General features: G+C 35.5%; 1 protein-coding gene across 1 annotated transcript in view; it reads right to left on the bottom strand.

Annotated features, from left to right (window-relative positions):
• Positions 1-11386: 11386 nt before the first annotated feature.
• LOC150109397 (WD repeat-containing protein WRAP73-like) overlaps positions 11387-26025 on the bottom strand; it is a 187339-nt gene continuing 172700 nt past the window's right edge. The window contains exons 12-13 of the mRNA XM_090407895.1: positions 15372-15479; positions 11387-11686 (exon numbers count right to left, since the gene is read on the bottom strand). Of these exons, the coding sequence (XP_090264021.1) occupies positions 11589-11686; positions 15372-15479 (206 nt within the window). The 3' untranslated portion in view covers positions 11387-11588. The remainder of the gene's footprint in view (positions 11687-15371; positions 15480-26025) is intronic.

Genomic DNA, 26025 nt, shown 5'->3' with positions numbered 1-26025 from the left:
GCACTTTGCCACATTATTAAAGCAGCTCTTCCCATTATTTAGAAGTCAAATTTAAGGGCCTGGGTCATATTTGCCGTGCTTGAAGATTGGTTCTTGAACTATAATAAATTGTTTAACCCTTTATTCAAGTGTAAATGTGCCTGAAGTATCTTCAGGACTGGGGAAACTCATGGTAAAGGTGGTGTAAGTTCTCATCACTTACCTTAATATCTCCCATAATGCAAAGCACTTCTCCTTGCGGACATGTATAATGCTATGCATTAAGGGAAAGGCCCCTACCATGTCTACAAGATGTGCTTGGATAAAGGATTAAACTAAATTTATTATAGTCTAATCAAGTGGGGAAAAAAAACTTCCAACAAGTTCTTGAACTGTTTTATCCTGCTGTGGAATGTTATTGTTCAGAAACGAAAATTCAACTTAAAACTCTACTTGTGCTGGACAATGCTCCTGAACATCCAACATCTTTAAATGACCTTCACCTTAATGTAAAGGTATTTTTACCACCCAACACTACACTGTTACTACAGTCAATGGATCAGGGAGTCATTTCTGCATTCAAGGCTTATTACTTATGGCATACATTCCCGCAAGCAGTCGGGGCTACAGAAGACAATGTGATGTCCTTGAGAGAGTTCTGAAAGAATTATAACATCCATGATTCCATCAAAAACATTATGATTCTTGGAAGTGAAGCAATCAACAACTGTGTCCTCAATTCTGTGATGATTTATGTCACTTCACAGAAGAAGACATTGCCGAAGCCAGAAAAGCTGTGGTGGATAGTGGCAATGCATTGCAACTGAACATCAATGAAAATGATGTCATTGACTTACTAGTCCCATTCAAAAGAATTAACCAATGAAGACCTTATGGAGATAGAGAAGCAGCTGATAGAAACAAGAACACAAAGAATCAGATCCGGAGCCAAGAAAGTTTACAACAAAAGAATTAGCTGAAGCCTTTCGTCTCATTGAAGTAGTATTTGCTAAGCTTGAGAGCAATATCCTAACAGTTATCAGCTTACAAAGGTTTACCATGCAGTTAGTGCATTAACAGCTACAAGGCCATTTATGATTAAAAAAAAAAAAAGAAAGAAAAAGGCTGTGCAAACACCTCTAGATACCTTTTTCAAGAAATCGACTTCAGTGGTAAGCTCTCCTCCTCCAGCAACAGAATCAAATTCTGATTCGCCAGCACCATCTCCATCATCTTCTGATCAATGTGAGCCTACCTTCTTGCCTCAAAAATGTCCCATGCAGTAAGCAAGACACTGATGCAACATTAGGTGAGTGTTAACCTTTAATATTCATTTCTGAAATTTCTCCTATTTAAACTTTTTGTATGAGTTTGTTTTTATGTTGTTTGTGTGAATTAAAAAAAGAGCACAATAGTTTCTGTAACTTATTACAATTATTATTACCGTATACGCACTGTTCATCAGGGATCCGAGTTACACACAAATCCGACTTAAAGACGTTCTCAGGAACGTATCTCATTCGTAACCCGCCTGCCTGTATTTAGAAATCAATGACTTGTCAATGTCAATGACAAATGTTCGAAAGACAATGTTAGAGATCTATGCTCGATATTTGTTATTCGTCATGAAATTATATTTATTTAATGCTAAATAGAATTATTCGTGCCTCTGTAGCTCAGGGTGCAAACAATTGTTCTAATCCTAACGATGTACGCAATTTGGGCTCACAGGTGCGACCAAGCATATGGAAGGGAAGACAGTCCCGGATCCATATCAAAATTACATCACTACATCCAGGAGGAGATTACCAATTCAGTCCAGTCTAGAAGAATGACTACAGAAGAATGGACACACTTAACCTCCACCCTTACATCAGATGAATCCTCCAACCAACAACAGAACGACACCTTCATCACTCCTAGTGGAAATGGGGCAAATCGGAAATAAATTCGGAAGGATACTAACTCTCCACCTCCATCAGAGGAAACAGCACCTGAGTCACTTGGAACAGATCTCCTACTGCAGGAAAAAAGAGTGCTCTCCTACTTCATTGCATGTGAATGTTATTTCGCTGTACAGATGTATATATGATTTATCTTGTAGAATATATAGATTGTTAAATATATAATGTGTGATATATAATTATATATGTGGTATGTAAATATAATTAACTGTATATTCTTTAAAAAAGCTAACAAAGCTGAATTATACCTTAATTGATGTAAGAGAAAGTAATGTGTATGTAACTACTAGTTATGAGATTCCCTGTTTATAAGTAAAGGAAGTCAAAGCATTTTAAGAGAACAGAAATGTAACAACTACATTATAACATGATGATATGATATAAAATGAAACTTCGATTGAAATAATAGTATAACAATTGTATGTATTGTATATATAATTCATTATGATGTAAATAATTGCAGAAGTTGATAATAAAGTTGTTAATAAAAAAAAAAAAGCTCAGTCAGTATAGACTAAGCCCCCTGGGTTCGATTCCCATCAGTGATGTGAGGAACCTTTTTCTGGTCTCTTTCGAAGTGAGTTAGCCAGTCTCATACAGAATTAGGTTTTTTTTATCCACCAGAACAGGAAAACTGGCCTGTGAACATACACATCTACAGACAGGGCACACCGGGAGGTATAGGACTAACCACCTTATCCTCAAGATACAGTAGCGGTTAAATGTAGAAAATCCTCGACACTGCAAGGTAAAAGAGAAGGGAAGGAATAAGAATTATTCCATTTACAATTTTTATGGGGTAAATAATAATTCATTTACACGTAGTCAGATTGAAGACAAAGCTATTGTTTCAGTGAAATAACCTAATACTGTCAACTGACCCACCTCCTAGAATAAGGTTGTTTGCTCTATGATTCTGCAATGGAATAACCAAATTCGATTATTCCAACGTCAGTTTGAAGGTAGGAGCATTCGCTTCACTTATTAGTTTTCTGTTGGTTCATACATTTGTCACTCCTAGAGCTGTTCTTGTATTATTCAGGTGACATGGCAATAAATGTTATCTGAAAACTTTCACCAGTGTGATGGAAGTGAAATGCTTTGGAATTTTAGTAAGCATAATATCTTATTTTCACATTATAGAAATTGAATATATAATAAAAAATTTATCTTTGATTATATTTGTCATAACTTATTTTTGTTTTGAGGTAATTTGGCTAGTGATTTTCCCCAGCTGAAGTTACATCATTTAAATAGGTTTCGACTTCATGAAAAATTTCTTCAAGTTCCTCTGATGATGATCCTGATGAAGTGCCATTAGAATCCAATAAGTCAGTCAAACTTTTCTTACTTAGAATTCAACAAATGCAAATAATCCTGCCAGTTTATAAAAGTTTAACCCAGAGGAATATGCAGTCAGTGATTTTGTGATTGTTATATTTAATAGAGAGACAAAATTATAAGAAGTCACCAAGGAGAATCACTTAATCTTGGAATGTTACACATGATAGTGTCCAATTTAGCATAGAATTATTTTGAGCCATCATCAGCAACAAAGGTTTGGATATAGGCAGTGATAATTGCAGCTTGGCAATTCCTGGTCAGACATAATCATGTAAGTGCTCGATGATTCCAAATGGTACTTGAAGATAGTTGCAAGTTCATTTCTAAATTAGCAAAATCAATCCAATATTTTTCTTTCAGTTCTACCTTTCCAAAAAAAAAAAAGAAGTACATAGTAAGAAGCATGGTCAGATGATCATACTTCTTACTGACCCAAAAGATGGACTGCTTTTGTCACCTATTAACTGAAGAGACTGAACATTAATATAGTCAGTATAGCTGCCTTCCATAAACAGCCTGAACATTCCAGATTATAAATCAAACACATTTGGAATGCTGAATGGTGATCTCACCAAACGTAGTCATCCAGTAAGGAGTAAATGAGGTAGACTATTTTTAGGAAACGTTTTCTAGTCGCACAACCCCCCCCCACCCCCATTTGGAGATCCAGAAAGGAGTGTTTAGTCACAGTGAACCTTTTGAAACACTTGACTTAATCCTCAAACAGCTGAATCAAATGCACATTGGATATATGTGCCGATTTGTAAAAACTCCAAACTTCTAAATAGATAATCTTGGTCTCACTGCTACTTATCAACTGCCAGAGCACTTGGTAGATATTATGTGAACATGACAGTGGTCCCTATAATAACTATAATAACGAAATCGAGTGACAACACTTTTCTTTTGTGTGTTCCACAATCTAAGCATATTTTTATGTTAAAACATGGAATTAATAATGATTAGTTCCATGTCCTTAGAAATCTAGCAGGTAGCTGTCATTACATTATACTGGTCAACAAATGAAAATCTTTCTTTATTTTTGTAAGTGAAACATAGTTCTAATGTATATTGAAATGTGAACCCAAATGAGCCATCCAGAAAATTCAACACAGATTTTTTTCCCCTCTTTTCATAGGTTTTAGAATGGTTTATCATAAATTAAAGAATAATTATATAAAAATTTTAAATTGTCACTTAATCTCTCCTCTTGAAGCTGTTATGACTCTCAATACATGTAATTGTAATAGCAGTAATTTGAAAATGAAGGGATGCAGAGTTTAAACGTGTATGACCTAACTGAACACACCATCTTAAATCAAGGAAATTGCAATACAAACTTGGTCAGTCAAATTTCTCAACTGTGCTCATGTCTTTGAACTCTTGATTCTGAGTATCTCTTGCATCTAAGAACAGAGTGGAGCTCTTTGCTATCCAACAACCTAGAAATGCCTTGCCTTGTAATGCAGAAACATAATGAGAAAAGGTGCTGTTCCATCTAACAGAAAAACCGTTTCTTCAGGGGATATGGCATAAAGCAGCATTTTCCATTAATAGAAATGTGCCAATAATTCCCACAGATTCTTAAAAAATAATACTAATAACTGTTTTTCATCAAAGCATCCCATACATTGACTTTCAGTGAAGCATGCTAATATTCAATGACATCATGAGGATTTTCACTTTCCAATGTAGCAGATGGTGGCTAACTTACTGACCATTCCAAGAGAGTTTGTCCTTATTACTGCAAGAAAGACTTCCTAAAGATATCTCTCTCAAATCTCATGCTATTATTTTAATGTGTTATTTTTTGGACTACTTCCCAAGTAGAAAGTTTTCCTCCACACACACAGCTGAAAGTTGGAGAGTAGAGATGCTTTTCCCTCAAGGCAGTTAAACAGAACTTTGAGAGTTGCAATATCTTTATTTTATGAATTCTGTCACCTTCAGTCATTAAGGTAAACATTTATATAAATACAGCAATGATGCCAACTATTTCATCATCAGTATCAATTTTATAAATATGAAGTATTATGGATATAGTCAATGGAAAAGCACTGAAAATATAACTTTTTGAGAAAGTAGTTTTTAAATTTGACCCTCACAAAATACATCCAGATATGCAAAAAAAAAAAAAAAAAAAGTATGTATCCTCCTGCTATGAAAACAATAATCATGATGTGGTAGATTTCAGCTGTCAAACCCACATGCATATAGTTTGATTCAATATGCTCAGAGAAGAACTAGGCATTGGTTGGTTGGCTGGTCTATTACTGTATTGGGAAGGAAGGGAGAGAGAGAGGTTGGTCTCCTGAAGTTGTCCTCAGGTGGCTCCCAAATCACATATTTAAAAGTCATTCTTTCTTAAGCTCCTATTTACAGTCTTTAATCCAAGTATTCAATTTTTCTCTCTCTTAATCAGACTTATGTTGTTCTGTGAAAATGCATTGGCAGGCTCTGCAGCTGTTTCATCAAACAATGAAGGCACTTATTTTTTTTGGTAAAACATTATTTTATTTTACATGAATCCCCCCACAAAACATGGTGAACCAAGAAGATCTTAGCACCATGGATAGCTAAATAGCAGATAATCTGAAAAACATTGCTCTGGAGATCAAGCAGGAAATTCTTTGAAACCACTTCAGAGTCTCCAATAAGCAAGAATTCATCTACTATCAAAAATTCATATTCAGGTATTTTCCATTAGGCAAATTCAACAGAGATTTATATCTCTAATCCCTTAGACCAATGGGCCACGGCTGGTACAGGTTCCTGGCATCAATTATACCGGGCTGCGAGAAGTTCTCCTAGAATTTAGCATTTTAGTTTTCTAAGCATTTTTCACGAATAAATATTTTATAGTGGAAATATTCTGGGGACAATAATATTCATGAGTGTGTCGAAAAGCTCAGACCCAGAACATCTAAATAGTATCTGTGTAGCAAATGTCAGTGACCAAGCCGCATATTTTTAAACATGGGAGTATTCATGAATTATCATTAATTTTCACATATCGAAATCTTTCAACATGTGGGAAAGGGAATAATGCTGTTTATGGCCGGTCATAAAAATTGCTTGCAAGCTAATTATTACAACAATGGGCAGTGTATCCTCTGTTCTCAAAACTGAACGAAATACCATCTGTGTAGCAAATGTCGGTGACCAAGCCGTGTATTTTTAAACATGGAAGTATTCATGAATTATTGTTAATTTTCAGACATAGAAATCTTTTAACATTCGGGAAAAGGAATACCGCTGTTTATGAACGGTCATAAAAATTTCCTGCAAGCCAATTACAACAATGGGCAGCATATCCTCTTTCTCAAAACTGAATTAAATAACATCTGTGTTGCAAATGTTGGTGACCAATCAGCAAGGAAGTATAAAGAAAACTTTTCCACTAAAATTGTAGATCAAGGTAGTCTTATATCCAGTTCTCAAATCTAATAATGCTGAATACTTTCTTCGAAGTTTGTATTGCAGTGTGTAAGTGCTTGTTTCAAAACCAGAGTGCCGTGATTTTTTTTAAAAAAGTAATAGGCCTAAAGATTTAAATTTTAATATGAATAAGAGACAAGGGACTTTGTTTAATTTTGGTATTAAGAAATCTTGTACTGAAGGTGTTTGTGACACAACAAATAGTGATTCATCTGCCTCAAGCCTACAGAGTGATCTCCAGAATGTACAAAAGGAGGGGAAAACTACCAACACACAGGAGAAAAAGTCTGCATTCACTCGTAAGTACTTATAATAATATTATAAATTTTTAGTGATCAGAATGGGATGTCAATGAAAATCAGCACAAATTAATTTAATGATGCTGGCCTAAGGAAACAACATGTTACAAGATTTCATTAGTCCAGTGAATGATAACTAATTTAAATGTAATTTTATATTTGTCAACATGCCACACCGCATACATAAGTGTACTAATACTCTTTATGATTATGCAATAATTAATTACTCCTCAGGGGCTCACTTTAGTGAGTACAGGTGTGGCAAACCCGAGGTACCTGATGCTGGACCATGCCTTACTTCATGTAATATACATCTGTTATATTATCTGTAGACTGGTCCCTCCTCTTCCTCCCTTGCTTCTTTCTTTCTTCTCTCTTCTTGCTCCCCCCCCCCGAGTGCTATTAGAGTATTCGAGGGGAATCTTTCCTATCTTTCTATGTCATTTTGTCTTGTGCTAACAGGACATTATCAAACACTGTAACATGATCAGGCCATCAAAAAATGTTCATACCGCATCGTCAGTCGTGCGGGTTACCAAGGGACGTGTTCAGGTTTTAGGCAGAGGAGACCCGTTTGAAAAATGTTACAGTCTCCCTTAGACACCACTCCTCAGCACTCTGCTAGAGTAAACTTCATTAATGGGCCCGCTACCTGTTTGGGGAGGTGTTTAGGGGGAACGCAAAGAAATGGTTCTGCAAAAGGACGGAAATGGCAAAGATAATGGCACCAGACTATGGCTTTAGGCAACTGGAACGTCTTCTCTCTGACAGGGAAGGAGTTGGAACTAGTTGAGGAAGCCAAGCGCTACCGGCTAGACTTAGTCGAGCTTTCTTCAACCAAGAGGAGAGGCGATGGAACTGTCGACCTGGATAAGAGGTGGAAGCTCTACTACTCTGGTGTGAGCACGACAATGTCTGCTCATGCGGGTGTGGGGATACTCACAAGCCCCCAGCAGTCAGACTGTGTTGCTGAGTGGATCCCATTGGAGGGACGGGTATGTGTGTTAAGGCTTGAGATGAAAAACTGTGATTTGGCTGTGGTGCAAGCCTATGCACCTAATCTGGAGTCAGAATACTCTGCCTTCCTAGAGGAAGTGGATGCTGCTTTTGACAGGGTGGCAGACATGGAATCAGTCCTGCTAATGGGTGACTTCAATACACATGTTGGAACAGATAACCAGACATGGAGGGGTGTGGTTGGGAGGAACAGTGCCCCTGACCTTAACACGAATGGGTTGAAATTATTGGACTTCTGCTGTACTAACAGCTTGTCCATAATGAATACCTTCTTCCAACACTGAGAAGTCCATAAGTATACCTGGTACAGGGATACACTAGAACAAAGGTCTCTGATTGACTTCTTTATAGTCTCAGCAAACCTATTTTCCTCAGTGTTGGACATTCATGTGAGAAGAGGGGCAGAACTGTCAACTGACCACCACCTTGTTGTGTGCACTCTACGGCTTCAGACAGATGCTACCATCAACGCTGGTAGGCCTAAGCAGCTATACTGCGTGAAATGGGAGACATTGGAAATTGAGGCTGTGAGGAAGAATTTTGCAGATGACATTTCCTCCAGGTTCAGAGAGATTCCCAAGCATACTGCAGATGTTGAACAGGAATGGAAGCTGTTCAGAACAGCTGTCACTGCCTCTGCACTCTCATGGTGTGGCAGAAAGCAGCTCGGCGTGGCAACGAGCAGTGAGAAAAGGACACCTTGGTGGAACCAAGAAGTCTAAAAAATTGTCCGGGCAAAAAAGGAGTCCTACCTAACATGGCTTAGAGTCAGGTCACCTGAGATGCGTTTGCGGTATGCTGAGGCACAAAAAAGCTGTTGCTGCTAAGGCAGTAAAGACAGCAAAGCAGAAGGCTTGGGAATCCTTTGGAGAAAGATTAGACTCATCCTAAGCAAATGCAAACAAAGTATTCTGGCAGACCATCCGCCGCCTTCGAGGGAGGAAATTGTGCACAGCAAGGGCAATTAAGGCCTCTGATGGTGCACTTTTAACAACCGAGAAGGATATCCTCTACAGATGGAAGGAATACTTTGAGAACCTTCTTAACCCGGGTGGCCCAGCAGTTGTGGACATCCAAGAGGTGCAGATCGGGGCAATGACTAGTCTCACAGCAGAAGAGGTCCATTTAGCAATAAAATCGCTAAAATCGGACAAGGCTGCTGGCGATGATGAAATTCAGCGCGAAATGCTAAAAGCGTTAAATCGAGACAGTGTTCTTTGGCTGACTCGAGTGTGTCAGGCTGCTTGGTTATCTGGGCGAGCACCAAAGCAATGGCAGAGAGGAATAATACCCGTCTTTAAGAGGGGAGACCAGAAGGATTGCAGTAACTATCGTGGCATCTCTCTGCTTAGCCGGCCTGGGAAAGTGTATGCTAAGTGTTTGGAAAGACGGTGCAGGAGCATAGTTGAGTCAAAGTTTCAGGAAGAACAATGTGGCTTTCATCCTGGTAGAAGCACGACTGACCAAATCTTCACTTTGAAAAATCTTCACCTGGGAAAGTGTATACTAAGTGCTTTGAGGTGCAGGAGCATAGTTGAGTCAAAGTTTCAGGAAGAACAATGTGGCTTTCATCCTGGTAGAAGCACGACTGACCAAATCTTCACTTTAAGGCAAGTCTTTGAGAAATCTTGGGAATATGCCAAGAATGCCGACACATGTTTTGTGGACTTGAAGAAGGCATATGACCGGGTTCCTCGGGATACGCTTTGGCAAATAGTACAGGAGTATGGAGTGGATGGTCAACTATTAGCTGCCATCAAGTCCCTGTATGAATGCCCAGAGTTTTGTGTCAGGGTAAACAGCACAAAGTCTGAACCTTTCACAGTCTCCGCTGGCCTCCGCCAAGGGTGTGTTCTGTCACTCCTCCTTTTCATAATATTTATGGACTGGATTGATAGGCACAGCTGAGGCAGTGAGTGTGTCAGAATTGGAAAATGTAGCATTGGACGTCTGCTTTTTGCAGATGACCTAGTTCTGCTTAGCTCTTCCACAGATGACCTCCAGCAGACCTTGGATAAGTTTGTAGCTGTTTGTGCAGATGCCGGAATGAAGATCAGTGTGGCCAAAACTGAAACATTTGTGGTTTCAAGACAACCATCCCAGTGCACTCTAAATGTAAGTGGAGTCCCAATGAGGCAGGTGGAGAAGTTTAAATACCTTGGGTCCGTATTCATGAATGATGGAAAATGGGATGTAGAGCTGGATACTCGAATTGGCTTAGCAAGCTCAATATTGCGGGAGCTTGGCCATTCGGTAGTATTGAAGCGAGAGTTAAGCCAGAAGGCAAAGCTGTCTGTCTTCAATACAGTCTATGTCCCCATCCTCACCTATGGTCATGAGAGTTGGGTAATGACCGAAGGAATGCAGACACGAATCCAAGCAGCTGAAATGAGGTTCCTTTGAGGGATTGCGGGGCTGACAAAACTCGACAGAGTCGGAAGCTCTGCAATTCGGGAAACCCTCAATATTCAACCGCTGCTTCTCCATGTTGAGAGATCACAGTCACGTTGGTACGGGCACCTGGTCAGAATGCCACAACAGAGGCTCCCTCAGCAGGCCCTCTTTGCCAAGCCAGAGGGTGGGAGGCCACGTGGAAGGCCAAGGACTCTCTGGATAGATTATATCCAAAACCTTGGGTGGACACATTTGGGAATCCCACCAGAACACACCTGAGCTTGTTGGCAGAGGATCGTGACCACTGGAAGTTCCTCTTGCAGCTGTTGCCCCCCACAACCCAATTAGGAAGAGTGGGCCTTGAAGATATATGTATGTATGTATGTAATTATTAATACTTATGTTAATTTAATGTATGAACTTTAAAAAAAAATTGGAAAGGGTATTTATTATAGAAGTATTATGAGTAAATTTGTTGGGACCAGACCCTCGTCTTATAAAAAAAGAATTTACGGGGCCACTGCCTTGGACTACTCCTAACCAAATTCTTGTGGATCATCTGCAAAGGACCAACTATGTCTTGATATTCATGTTTGATTTCACTATATGCTCTTAGGCTGATTATTAGGTTTAACTTTTTATCCACTGATTGTTTTGAGCGTTTTTGTGTGTGCTTTTACAATTTTAAAATCGTATCCCTGATGATGTCTCTGTGATAGAGATGAAATACAGGATCCATTAAACATGTGTTTAATTGTTTCTCTGTGCTATGGCCCATTTCTAACTATTCATAAAATTCTATACTCATCACCTTCTAGTGAAAAAAGTGCATTGATTCAATATGGTAAGAGCTACAAATATCAAATTTTTTTTTTGTTCATGTTGTTTACACAGTTAAAAAGGCAGAATACTTCAATATAAAGAAATTACATATCTGATTCTCTGCACATCTATATTAAAAAAGTATTTCAGCTTTATTTACTTAACTACTCATATAAATGCAGATAATTTTAAAACGCAACATTTACAAAGCATTCTGAAATATCTTTGCTCTAGTATGCATTAACAGACTTTACACCCACATGATCAGTTGACAAACTAGACAATATTAGGTGGATAGTAAAAAAGTTACTGCCCATCTCAAACTTGAAATTTAGGATGTAAGAATGCAAAAACACATATTATCCTTGCCTATCAAAGCCAACAAATCTTGATATGGATGCCACTTTAGGGTTTGAATTTGAAAAGGCTCTGAAATCGAAAGAAAATAATCATTAGGTCTTTTTATTAACTTTTATGCTGTTTAAACATTTATTTATTTCTATTGTCAATCTGCATTAAACCAACTTAACTCCATAATATAGCTAAACTGTTAACAAATTTTTATAAACTTTGGAAGCACCTGTTTGAGGAAGGAGGAAAGAGCAGTTGAATTTTTAAAAAAAGTTGGTTTGTTTGGTCTGGTTTATTTAAATTACTTTATCTTGATTCTAAGCAGATACAGATTGTCTTAAAAAGGGAACCAGGGTGAACAGCAAAAAGTCAGCTACTGGAACAAATCTGAAAACAAATCCCAACTCAACATCACCAGAGTTAAAGATCAGTACTATCAACATAAGAATCTTGAATGGCAAAGAAATGGAGCTAGCTGAGAAATTAGATAAGTACCAGATCGACATAATTGGGGTGACTGAAACAAAACAGACAAAAACTGGTGAGATCTTTCTGAGCAATAAATACAAAATATTATATTCAGGCAATGACAATCAAGGAAAAGAAGGAGTAGCCATAGTATTCAACACAAAATACGAGGCTAATCTTCTTGAATAGCAGTCAGTCTCAAGTAGAGTAATGTGGGCAAATATGAGAATGGGGAACTGGACAATGAGACTTATTTGTGCCTATGGTCCCACAGAAGGTCTAGGGTAGAAGTGGAGGAATTTTTTGATGCTTTAGTAAAAGCAACTGACACAATGAAAAAGGAAAAGTTGGTCCTTGTTGGGGATCTAAATAGCAGAGTAGGAAATGATTGTGAGACATACTAAAATATTTTGGGAAAATTTGGAGAAAAGAGCAAAGCTAATAATAATGGCAAATATCTTTGGATTTCTGCTCAGGACATGGACTGGTTATTACTAACACCATGTTCCAACATAAAAATGTGCACAAATTCACATGGAGAGAAGAGGCTAGGAATAAGAAAAGTCTCATTGACTATGTTATTGTTTATAGAGATGTTTTCTCCCTAGTGCAGGACACCAGAGTGTACAGAGGATTTGAAATTGGAAGTGATTACTATTTAGTCTTGAGCAGGTTAAAATTGAATTTCATATTGAAAAGAATAACATGTAAGAAAGTTTTAAAGCGAATAAAAGTTGAGCAGCTCTCAGATGTGAACTGTAGACTAAAATACATAAAAATTATTGAAGAAAAAATGAAAGAGTTTCAGAACAGGAATCAAACCTTGGAGATTCAGTGGCAAACTCTGAAGAAAACATTGATTGATTCTGCCAGAGAGGCATGTGGTGAGGTTGTGTGCAAGGATAAAAAAATCAGAACTCCCTGGTGGACACAGGAAGTTAAAGAGGCAGTGAAGGAAAAGAAGAAAGCATATCAAAAGTTCCTGGCAAATAAGTTTTTACTCTTACAGAATACAGAGACAAATGTAAGAAAGCAAAACAGTGTGTAAAACTAGCTAAACAAAAGTCATGGGAGGACTTCGGCAAGAATATAGAAAATAAATATCGAGAAGGTGGCAAAATATTCTGGAGGTTGTTGAAGAAGCTTAAGAATGGAGAAGAGAGTGCTATAAAAGGAATTAGAGATGATAAAGGTGACATGAAAACAGGAGAAAAAGATATCCTTGAAGTATGGAGTAATTACTTTGAAAAACTGCTAAATGAAACAAACAGTGATGACAGCACAGTGGTAAAAAACACTGACCAGGCATGTAGTCAGGAACACATATCCATACTTGAAGTAGAAAAAGCCATCAAAGGCTTGAAATGTGGAAAGGCAGCAAGAGTACTGCCTTTCCACATTTCAAGATGATATTCGATTTGAAATGCTGAAGTATGGTGGTATAAGAGTCTTACAGTGGCTGCACTGCATAGTTCAGAAAGCCTGGACAGAGGGACAAATTCCCGAACAATGTGAGAATTACAGAGGTATTTCCCTACTGAGTGTTCCTGGCAAGATCTATGCGAGTATACTTGAGAAACGGTTGAGAAGAATTGTGGAAGAAAAGCTTGGTGAAGAACAAGCTGGATTCAGGCCAAATAGAGGCTGTCAGGATCAGATCTTCACTTTATGACAAATAGTCAAGAAAGCATGGGAATATAACAGAGATCTGTATTTAAGTTTTGTCAATTTGGAAAAGGCATACGACACAAGGTGACAAGAGAGAAGCTATTCAATACGCTGCAGTTATATGGTGTCAATGGGGCATTATATCAAGCAATACTTAGTCTTTATTTGAGTTGTAAGTCAGCAGTTAGAATTGAAGGAAGTACAGGAAGATGGTTTAATGTTAAATCTGGTGTGAGACAAGGATGTACATTATTCCCTCTGTTATTCATTATCTATATAGATCACATTATGAAGGAAAGTGGTAAACATGATATCAAAATTGGAGATGTTAATGTCAGCTCTTTGCTTTATGCAGATGATGTTATACTTCTAAATAAATCCGCTACAAGTCTGCAAGATTCTCTGACTAAATTGAATAGCTGTTGTAATAAATATGGTATGAAGGTCAGCAATAAAAAGACAAAGACAATGAAAATAGACAGAATCATTGAAAATGTCAACTGTGTTGTGAATGGAGAACCTGTGGAACAAGTGAAACATTTCAGCTACTTAGGCACGATTTTTACTGAAGATGGTAAATTAAATATAGAAATAGGCAACAGAATCAGCAAAGCTGGTATGGCAGGAAGTCAATTGAATAAATTCATATGGAATAAGAGAGAAATTAGTCGGAACACTAAATTAGCTGTATACAAGACAGTATTCAAACCAGTTTTAACTTATTGATCTGAGAGCTGGGTCAGAAGTAAAACACTTGACCAAAGACTAGAGACTGCAGATATGAGAGTCCTGAGAAAGATTATAGGCGTGAACAGATGGCATCAATGGCAATATCATATTAAAAACGAGGATATTAGGAAAGACCTTCACATTGTCAACATCCAGGAATGCGTTAGCAGAGCTAATCTCAGGTGGTATGGTCACTTAAACAGAATGGGCGAAGAGAGATTAGCAAACCAAGTGTTCTCTGCCACGTTGGCAGCAAAACGACCCAGAGGAAGACCAAGATATAGGTGGATTGATACGGTACAAAGTGCCTTAGACGATAGAAATATAAGATCTGATAATGTTGGAGTCTTGACAATTAACAGACTGATTTGGAGAAAAATTATAGATAGGAAGTTAGTAATGATGTAATTTTTTTCATGTAGTACTATCATATCCTGTACACCCCTTGAGGGTACATGGCAGGAATTTGATGATGACGATGATGAGAAATTATATTTCTGGTTTCATCCTTTATCTAAGTGTAAGCAAACAAAGTGTAACCTTCATGCACAAACTTTGTTTGCTTACACTTGGATAAAGGATGAAACCAAGAATATAATTTCTTGGTATCTTCGATGTACAAAATAATCAATCAGAGATTTTTATTTTTTTGAGAGGGAGTGATGGGGAGGAAGTATATATGTCTGGTTTGTGAAATTAATAAAGTCCAGTGAAATGGCCCAAAAAAATAAAACCTTTATTTTAACTGAAAATGCATCAACACATTAACTGGAAAAAAAAATCTACTCCAGGAAAGTATATTTACATTAGTTAATATGAGTTTGTATTCTAATTATAATTTCTACAACAGGAAATTAACTTAATTTTCAAGAAAAGTGTACAATCTAAAAGATGATACCTGGAAAAGGCGTTTTAACAGAAAGGCAACCAGCTGGAGACCAAAGAAATACTTTATTTGTTCCAGTACATATTGCTAACCTGGTCTGATGACGATCCCATTCAATATCTAAAGCAAGAATTATATACAGTATAAATATCATATGACACAGTATAATATAATATAAAGCTATAGAATTCTCAATTATTAATATATAGTTCAGATATACATGACTAAAAGTCTTAAACATTTAACCAATTTTTTAAGTATGAAATTGACTTTTTTTTAAAATATACCTAAACCTCTTTTTACGCGATAGATACGTTCCTAAAAATTACGCATAAATAGAATGCGCGTAAAAAGAACTACTGACTTAATAGAAAAAGTGAAGATTGGTTCCAAACCTGAAATATAAGCAAAATAATGAAAAAACAAACAAACATTAAATTCGTTAGGATCATAAGATTTTTATTTACATTTCATGGAGAACACACATACATATAATGAATTTAATAACTTAAAAAAAACATATTCATTTCAATTGTTTGCTAAGGATTCTATAAAAAAATTATGTTATTCGCTATGAGTTTCTGACAATAAATGCGAAAGCTTTTGTTTTCGTGAGACTGTAATATCACTAGAACTACTGGATATGGTATTATCGTCATCGACTTCTGCCTCAACTTGTGGAATTCTTCTTGTCATGTCTTGAACAAAAGTACCACTGGTTGTTTCAGTAGTTTTAAGCATGAACTCAGTTATTAATCGCTGTGTTGATGCTTTAGATAAGTCGCGATATAATTCTCTGTATGAAGACATTATTAACAACTTAAACTCACGTGAAAACTTCCCAGCACGTTCTTCATTTGGATAATGTCAGGCAAAATAATTGCCTAAATTACTGGCCAGTTTAAGACCTTCTTTAATTATATCAGCAATGAAAGTAGGATTATCTTGATCATTATCATTAACTTCTTCACTTTCAGGAGTCTCAGAAACAATCTCCACTATTTCGTCTTCGCTAAGAGGTTTATCAATTAACAATTCTTCGATATCTGCCGACATAAAATCATCGAATCCTTTTCTGCCAATTTCACATGCCAAACTTATTATATTGAGGAATTCTGCAGTATGGTTGAGGGGAACATAAGCATTCTCTTTAACACATGTGGGCCAAATAGCAGCATGCATTCATAATTTCTGGTCTCAATTCAGATAATGATAACTGAACCTGATCAATACAATCCATCCATAACTGACAGTGTTTCATCATCATTTAGCTTGTTCAAAATGTACTGAAACGTTCATCTGACATAATATGTTTTAAAAGTCGCAATTATACCCTGATCTAGAGGTTGTAGCAATTATGTGGTATTGGGCAGCAGAAAAAAAAATTGCACATTTGGGTGTTCTATGGCAAGATGACCGGGTGCATTATCAAGAATCAAAAGCACTTTAAATGGGAGATCCTTATCATTCGAATAGCGTCTAACTTCTGGCACAAAATGTTTATGGAACCACTCAGTGAAAATATCAATGGTCATCACCCAAGCTTTTTTGTTGGCCATCCAATGAGCTGGCAATTTTTGAAAATCTATGCCTTTCATTGGTCGTGGTCTTAATGATCGATTTATGAGCAGTGGTTTTAACATCCAATCTCCTAAAGTGTTCGAACAAAATAGGAGTGTTATGCAATCTTTTTCTGCTTTGAACCCACCATCAGTTTTTTACATTTTTGATAAATAAGTTATGTTTGGCATTTTTTTTTTTTTTTTTTTTTTAGAAAAGGCCGGTTTCATCCATATTCCAAACTTCTTCATGAGTGTAACTCCATCTTTAATTGTTTTAGCAAGTTTTTGTGGAAATGATTTAGCAGCTGTTTCATCAGCAGAAACTGTTTCACCTTTAATTTTTATATTATGAAGAGCATGTCCTTTAATAAACTTAGCCAGCCAACCATTGCTTGCATGAAATTCATATTTTTTCCTCGATTGAGATGAAGTATCTGGCTGCAGTTTTTTAATCTGTTTGTAAAATGAATAGATTAAAAAAGATAATGTATAAAATTCTTTTTTTGTACATTATCTTCTATTCACATCACTAAAGCCTTTTATGACCTTTTCTAGAACATCTCTTGTTGATAATTTCGCACTCGATTTTGTACCAGAACAAACCGCTTTTCTAATAGTCTCTTCATTTTTCTTTATAGATCTGACAGTTGATTCACTCTAAAATGCTTACCCACAGCCGTCGCACCTTTCCCAGTTTGAAGACGATCTAAAATTTGAATTTTTATATCCAAGGAAACGGCTTTCCATTTTTTTTTTATTGGCAACATCATGTGAGGGCTGGATTAAAATCTTCGGTTAAAGAAATGAAAGTTTGAAAATTACATGTAGCTTACCATTTATTATTTCTTAATTTTATAATGCGATTTTTAATTTGATTTCACTTAAAAAATGCAAATACAAAAAAAAGCGGTAACTGTGTTGTCTACTCAAACACCAAATTCAAACTGCTAAGAACTGCTTTTTTATGCGCAGTCAGTTATCTATTGTAATTCGGGGAATTCCCAATAAATGAAATTCGCAAGAATTTAGAATTTTCTTAATTGAAACGAGAATGCAATTCTACAAAATTCTCAGAATTTTCTTGAATTACAGATTTTTTCCTAACTTAGACTTTAGGTTGGTCACGTAAAAGTGAATAAAAATCGCGTAAAAAAAATTATTTTTGATATCCCAATTCGCATTAACTTCAAATAGTGTAAAAAAATTCACGTAAAAAGAGGTTTAGGTGTACATATATTATTCTTCAGTTTACTTTTATAAAGTTGAACTAATATAGTTAAATCTAAGTTTCTGATAAATTCTTTGACAGCAGGTTTGTTTCCTGTAGTTGAATTGTACAATATGCTTGGCAATTTTTCATTGCATGTAGAAATGATTTAAATCACAAAACTATATATGCAAAAGAATTACACTGTGTTCTTGTCAGCTACAAAGAACTTAAATATATACATCAGAACTTTATGAAAAATATTTTAACAAGAACTCAAAAAAGTAAAAATGTTAAGCAAGCAATATAAACAAGGAGGATCATAATTTCCATATTGTGAATATTTATTGCATTACTTCCAATACATATTGTAATAGAAGTTGCTTAAGGGTCAAATCTGCAAAAATAGAGAAATATCCAATAGCTTATAATGAATATAGAGAACCAAATGGCACTTTCTGTCCCAATGCCCAATCCTTACTTTCCTGTGGATTGCTGCAGTATTAGATATTCACTTGGATGTAAAATAAATGATGATGTCACCAAACTGAACTCTGTATTGGCTTAAACCGCATATGGTACAACAATCAGATAGCATGCTTCACATAACAGTTATACAACAATCCATCATTGCTGTTGTATAACAAGGGCTGAAAAGTCAAACCTCAACAGAAATGAAGATATGCATTATCAGTGTAAAAAGTATTACTGAGAAAGAATTAAAAATAAGCAAAAATTTAAATAATATGTATAAGACAATTTATTTCAGTAAACAGGAATCAGGGAAAGGAGGAAGTAGCTACAGAGTTCAATACTATACTCAAACTCCATTTGAATTCAACTAGTGATGAGGGTAAATTTTCAAACTGAAAACTGAGCAATGGGACTTGAATTGTGCCTATGGTTTGATTGAAACTTTTAGGTTCCTAAAGAATTATGCTATTTTATAAGTGATATCTTCAAACTATTCCAATCACAAAAGTGTATAAACAATCTGAAACAGGAATTGAGAGTGGCAACTAATGCTTAGTTGCCACTCTCAAATTAGGCAAATAACACATTGAAAACAAAAATGTATATTAACCTCCCAAACGGTTAGGACGTCTATAGACGTCCAACTAAATCTGGATATGTTTCAGCCCACCTGTTTAAAGAACCTGGATAAGAAGTGCAATTTGACTGTCATGTCCATTAGAAAGTGTGATAAACCCTCACGCTGAAGAGAACGGTTAATCGGATTATCTCGCGTTCGTAGATGTCTCTCAGTTGCCTATAACAAGAAATGCACGTCCTTGTTCAATGCTGGTCAACTGGATTTTAGTTATATACGATAGACTAAAAATAGAGAAATTATTTATATTTTTGTTTTCTCTTTTTATTGTACAATACAATTTTAATGTCTGGACAAAATAAAGATCTTGTATAATTTGTTCACTTAAAAATATTTAAGTGAACAAAGCCTTACCTTGGAGAACCAATTTAATTTTTTATTTTTTTGCACTAATTTTTTTCTAATCGCTTACTAGACAAAAGATTTTTCTTTGTTCTCGAAGAAATTAATTCACGATAATTATTTGAAATATTCTTTTACCAGCTGCCGACGTTCCAGTTTATATTATTTTTATTTTTGTACAAAACCTTCGAAATCGAATAATACTTCACAGATTTCCATTAGGACACGTTTGAGCAACCTTGCTTTATAGAGAATAACATGAAATTCTTTAATCTTATTACTAAATTTTTTCTTCATGTTGTATAGTGATCTACTGTTCTTTGTACTTTTCACTTTCTTGGTTTCCTTGTATAATTGGTCATTACAAAATGAAATTAACAGTTATGATTTAAATTTATATTTTCTGCATAATTCAGATATTTTATTCTCCAATTTTTAAAGTAAGCGATACATTTGCTTATTTTTATCATTCAAAATATGTATATCAAAATTTCATTTCCTTTCACAATAGAATTGAACTTTATTTCACCTCTGATAGTTTAACCCCCCCCCCCCCCATGGCATTACTATCACACACCCGTAAACTGTTATGAAACATAGGTACAGTTTTTATTTAATTCATTATTTTTCTCTAGTAATTGTTCCACATAACTTTAATTTTTCGATACTGAAACTATGTGATGATTATTGTAAATTAGCAAATTATAAATCAGACAATATACATATTATTTATGTATATTGTCTGATATTGAGAGACCCTTTACTGGGGAAAGGTTACTGCATTACAATGGATAATTACTATATGTGTCCTGAACTCGCTGATTTGCTTTTACAGCATTGTACAGATAGTTATGGTACTGTAAATGCAAAAAGGCGAGATATGCCTCCAGATCTGGCTTCAGGAAAGCTATCGAAGGGGGAAATCTGAGCTTATCAGTGAGGGAAAGTCTTTGCACTACGTTTGAAAGCAAAAAAAGATGTTTTTCTGCTGTCTTCCCTGCACAATCCATCAATGGAATCCGTGGAGAAGTATGGTTTGAAGAAAGAAAAACCCATTGCTGTATGTGCATAGAACGACACTATGGATGGAGTCGACAGGTGCGATCAGCAGTTATCATTCTACTCTGTAATGAGGAAACAGCATAAAAAATATTACAAAAAAGTGTTTGGACATGTATTAGATTTTGTTATTTGGAACAGTTTCCTCCTGCACAAGAAAAAATGTTTGTCTACCATAACATATCTAGAATACAGAATAGAAATTGCGAAAGCATTGCTGCATGCACATGTGCCTTCTTCAGCAAGCAGAAAAACGGGAAATCCTGCCAGACATCTGAGGTTGAACGCTGCTAACTCCAACCATTTTTCCGAAAATCTACCACCAACGGCTAATAAAAAAAAAACCTGCACGCAAATGTTATGTATGTAATAAAAAAATATCAGAAAGGAAACAAAAATCTGGTGCCCTGAGTGTAAAACTGCTTTGTGCGTTTACCCTTGCTTCAAGGTGTTCCACACTGTTCAAGAATTTTAAATTCTGAACAGTATGAAATAAAAAATGTTTGTTTTCAAGGCCATCAAAACAGTCCTTTTCAGGACTACAAATATTGATAGAGGGATACCTGAATGAACCGTTTCCTTTTCATCTTGAAGGCGAATTTTTAAGTTCTTTTTATGACACAGAATGATATTTTCGAAGGAATAAAATATAAGAGGAACTGGAATACTCTTTCCAGTTCCTCTGGAACTGGAAAGAGTATTCCAGGTAAAGTATTTCACCAAAACAATAAAAAAATAATAAAATAAAATCTACCCTATATACATATAAAATGATAAGCCTTTTTATGTCATGTTTTTCGAAACGTTTTGAAACTCAGGGGCTACCCTGAGTGTCGAGTCTTCAAAATTAGAGTCATCAGAATTCAGGGGCGGAACCCCCTTTCGAGTTATCACAGTTGAAGGAGAACTGGCCTACCAGACCGGAACACGGGGGGGGGGGGGGGGGGGGGCATATCCCCCCTAGTTAATAAATGAAATATATAAATAATAACGGGAACATTTTCACCTTGCCAACACTCAACACTGATGTGATATGGGTTCCAAATTTCTTGTTTCGGAGATATATATTACAAAGTTTTGTAATAAAAAGTTCTGCTACAATGAAATTTGACATAATCAACAATATTATTGTTGTATACCTTATTTCTGTTTCTTGTGTGGAAGAAAATACGGTAAAATGTCACTCTTATAATTATATGAGATGTTATAATGGCAAAAATAGTAAGAAAAAAGTCATTTGCACTTTCTCTTTAAAACACAAAGAAAGAACATTGTAAATTCAGCCAGTGGAAAAGAAAATACCAGATTTTTCTTCTGTTATCTGATTTTTTTTTCTTGTAGTACAAAGAAGAAATCACTGCATATAACATGGAGTCTCTGCATGAGGGAAAAAATCTGGAAATTGGTAACATTATAACGAATAGAGAAATCATGTCAGAAAAATTATTCACGTAAGATTCTAATATCAGCAGACATAACATTTTCTTCTAGATTACATAGCTAAAGTAACTAAACCTTTGCTACTATTTTACACTAAAATGAATGGGTATGTTCCCCAAGTGATTTACGTTTGTAACAGCTGTCTTGCGAACGATTTATGAAATAAATTATCTGAAATATCCGCAGATTGATTAGGTCTATACCCTCCCTCCCCCAAAAAAAGATTATGAAACGCATATGCACCTTTTCTTTGAAAATAATTCAAATCCTCTTTTTCAAGATAATTGTATGATTTAATTTCTAATTTTTCGATAATAAAACTGAAACTGATTATTATAAATTAAGCAATTATTTTGGCATAAATAATGTATAAGCATGTAAACGAAATGTCAGTATTTCTGTTAGGATATAGGTAATCAACAATCGAAAAGGAAACAAGACATTCTTGACATATTCTGCACTACAGCCTGAGGCACTTTAGTATTCTCCCCTTTCTTTTCAATAGCACTGAGAGTAATAAGCCTTCAACTTTTCCTCCAGCTAAGAGGATATTACTAAGTATTTATAAGACGTAGATTATTTCAGAAATAGCTTCCAGCAGCAGAAGTAATATTTAGATTTTTTTTAAAGAAAAACAAACAAAAATAATACTACTGAACTTTCTTTTGTGTAGTATGCATATAAACAATTTTGCATGGTGAAAATATAGCATATTATTTCTAAAATTTCACATAATTTCAGCAGACAGTAGAACAGCTGGTTTTAGATTGCAAATAAATAGAACAGAATTAGAAGCTTCACGGTACAATCTGATTGCCGTATATCTTTTGTCAAAATGGTAAAATGAAGTAATTGATTTTGAATACTGTCTAGAAAAGCTTTCAAACCTGTATAGAAATTTAGAGTAGTTATGCAATTGAGTTCCAGGAGAGAATAAGGAGGTGTGTGTGGGGGGGGGGGGGAGCATTAGAAAATCTTCAAAATGAGCAAAAATTTTGAATCATTCCGTATATGATATTTTTCACATATTTTCAACATATCTACGAGGATATGCATAATACAAATAAATAAATAAATAAAAGACCAAGGCGAAGAATCACTGCTAAAATATCATTGGATATAAATTTTTGATACCAAAAAGACACAATCGGAAACCGAGTAATGCAATTTAGCATTTTAACATTTTTTTTTTTATTTTGTCTTTATGAATAACAAAAAATTGTTTCTAAAATTGAAATGTGATGATCCATATAATGCTATTTGGCTAGAAACGAAAGCAAAAGGACATATTTATTTCAATAAATATTATTTAAAAATATAAATATTTGACATAATATTTTCAAAGCAAACATTTGAAAATTCTGAAATTCGAAAAAAAATTATTCAATTATTATATGTAAAGTGAAAGAACAATCAGTGCAACTCTTCCGGTGCACTGATTTCTAGAATAAAATACACAAAATTTACTATCACTAAATAGATTCATTGCAAAAGCTGATCAGTGGTCATTTCAGGATCGATTTTTTTTCACATATGTGAAATTCGTTTCAGTTTTTGGGAAGAGACACAATAAATCATTTTAGAGGCAAGAAAGGTCAAATAACTTAGGACAGTAAATGAAATTCTAAGCAACACAATAGACGTAAAGACAGGGGGACACAAAGGTCACTCAGCAACAGTTAATCCACTAATGGCTATAGAATAGCCGTAACGAGATTACCGGCGGAGGAAGGTAATGGCATGATAAAGGCAGAATGCCGACAAAGTTTTGATCCATGAAAAAAGCTAGGGAGAGCTGACTGTATCATCCACACCAGCCGGTTGGGAGGTTAAAGTTAAGAAGAGAATTGCAGTCAAACAACTTTTAGATGTGTAACCTTGAATATACAATTATTGGGACAGAAAGTATGAAACAGTTTGAAAACAAGGGAAAATATATTGGAAAACAAGTGCAAAGCAAAATAAGAACTTAGCAATATGGTTGCGGTCACTGAAAAGAAGAAATCATACAGAAAGTTCCTCAACTAGTAAGTCAACATGTATATTATTCTTATCAACTATAGAGAAAAATGTTGGAAACTAAGTTATGTGAAATAGTTGTTTTACAATGGAAATGTGAGAAGACACTGAGCTAAGAATATAAATACCTTACATAGCCAATTAAGGATTTAATAGCATAAAATTTTTCCTGTTTCATAGGCATCCTCAGTGTGAAATAAATAGAACAGAATCACGAGCACACAGTGGAAAAATTCAACAATGTAAGATAATTGTTTCAGTAAAACAACAAAACATAAATAATAACAAGCAGAGTTTCTTTCTTTCTTTCTTAATCTTTCTCTCTTTTACCTTTACGCTGTTGAGGGTTTCTATTTCTTACAACCGCAACCATTATACGAGGATAAGGTGATTGGCCCTATGCCTCCCAGAGTATCCCATGTTTGGATAAGCGTTATGTTCTCAAGGCTAGTTTGCCTGCTTGCAGGAAGAAAAACCCCAGATAAACTGGCAGAAAAACCCTGCATTACACACCCAAGACCGGCTAACTTGGCCATGTTTGAGAAAGATCCTAAGCTCCTCATGTCAGTGATGGGAATTGAACCCAGGACACTCCTTTTCAGGCATATGGTTGCAAAAATACATAGCCACTTGACTAACTGTGCAGACGACAAGCAGAGTTAAGGAGCAATATTTCCCATAGTGGTGATAATGTAAACCATCAAATATGTTGAGGTTAGGTGATTTAATAATGTCTCACACTAGTTTTTGTAAAGCCTTTTCATCAGAAATCTGCTCTTGTGTTGGACTCTACTTTCTTTTTGTTTAAAAAAAAAAAAGATTTTGACTTTAGAGGAGATGGTATGTTCTGCAAGGCCAGACTGCTTAGGTTTATGATACTGGATGTAATTTTATGTTCTCTGCAATGAACAGCAGCAGATCTTCCAGACCAAAATTAGATACACCACAAGAGCATGGAATATCTGTGTGTTTGGGATTTGGCTTACGTACGTTAGAGAATGTGTTAGATACATTTGGATATTTCTTGACATAAGGACAGAAATATGGTTGATTTCTTCTTCAGAGGAAGAAGATGGAGGTAACTGCTGATTTCTTTGTTGATAAAAGTCTCATTGAAACCATTAGCTAAGAATGTTACCATTTATCTGACTTCCCGCTGTAGTCAGATAAATGGTAACAGAAGTGTGTTGCGTTTCCCAATGTAACGAAACCTCACTAAAATACAGGACATGTATGCAAGCTTTTTAATAGTATTTATTTATTTATTTATTTTTTGATGATGATAGTGAACTGTACATGGATGTAGAGCCCTTAGTGCATGTTCTGAAAAAAAGAAAAAGAAAATTGATATCCACAATTAGATTGACAAAGAATCAGATGAAGAGCATTAATCTGTTTAACAAAAGTATGGAGCTCTGAAATAAAAATAGTCCAAATAGTGAAGATATCATTAACATACTTATATCTCATGGTAAGTCTGAGAAAAATATCATTGAGGAAAGACTATTCGTAATGTTCAATAAAAAAATAATTAACAAGCATGTGGGAAAGGGGACTTTTCATAGCTGTGCCTTCTGTTTGTTAGTATAACTTATCTTGAACAGAAAAATATCCAACAAAATTGCATTTGGCTGATTAAGAGATTACCAGAACTAGGAAAATACAGCTGATTTCTTCTTAAGAGAGGAAGCAAATGGAGAAGCCTTATTTCAGAAGAGAGGAAGCTTTATTTCAAAGGAATATCTGAACATATCTCTAAAATTCTGAGGCCCCCTTAATATCTGAGTAGCATTCTATCCTGCTTGCAAAATTTCCTCATTTCTTTCATCAGCCAAAGAATTATTCCCCACCCCCCAGTTTTCTTCCAAACAGCTTTGTTTCAAGATATTCTCCCTGTCTCCATCAATTCTATGAAAATCTTATCCA

This window comes from Typopeltis vanoorti, chromosome 2, assembly GCF_054136105.1.
Source record: "Typopeltis vanoorti isolate ZY-2024b chromosome 2, IOZ_Tvanoo_1.0, whole genome shotgun sequence".
Lineage (NCBI taxonomy): Eukaryota > Metazoa > Arthropoda > Arachnida > Uropygi > Thelyphonidae > Typopeltis > Typopeltis vanoorti.
The sequence above is the reverse complement of the archived record's forward strand: the minus strand, read 5'-3'. Positions and strand labels throughout refer to the sequence as shown.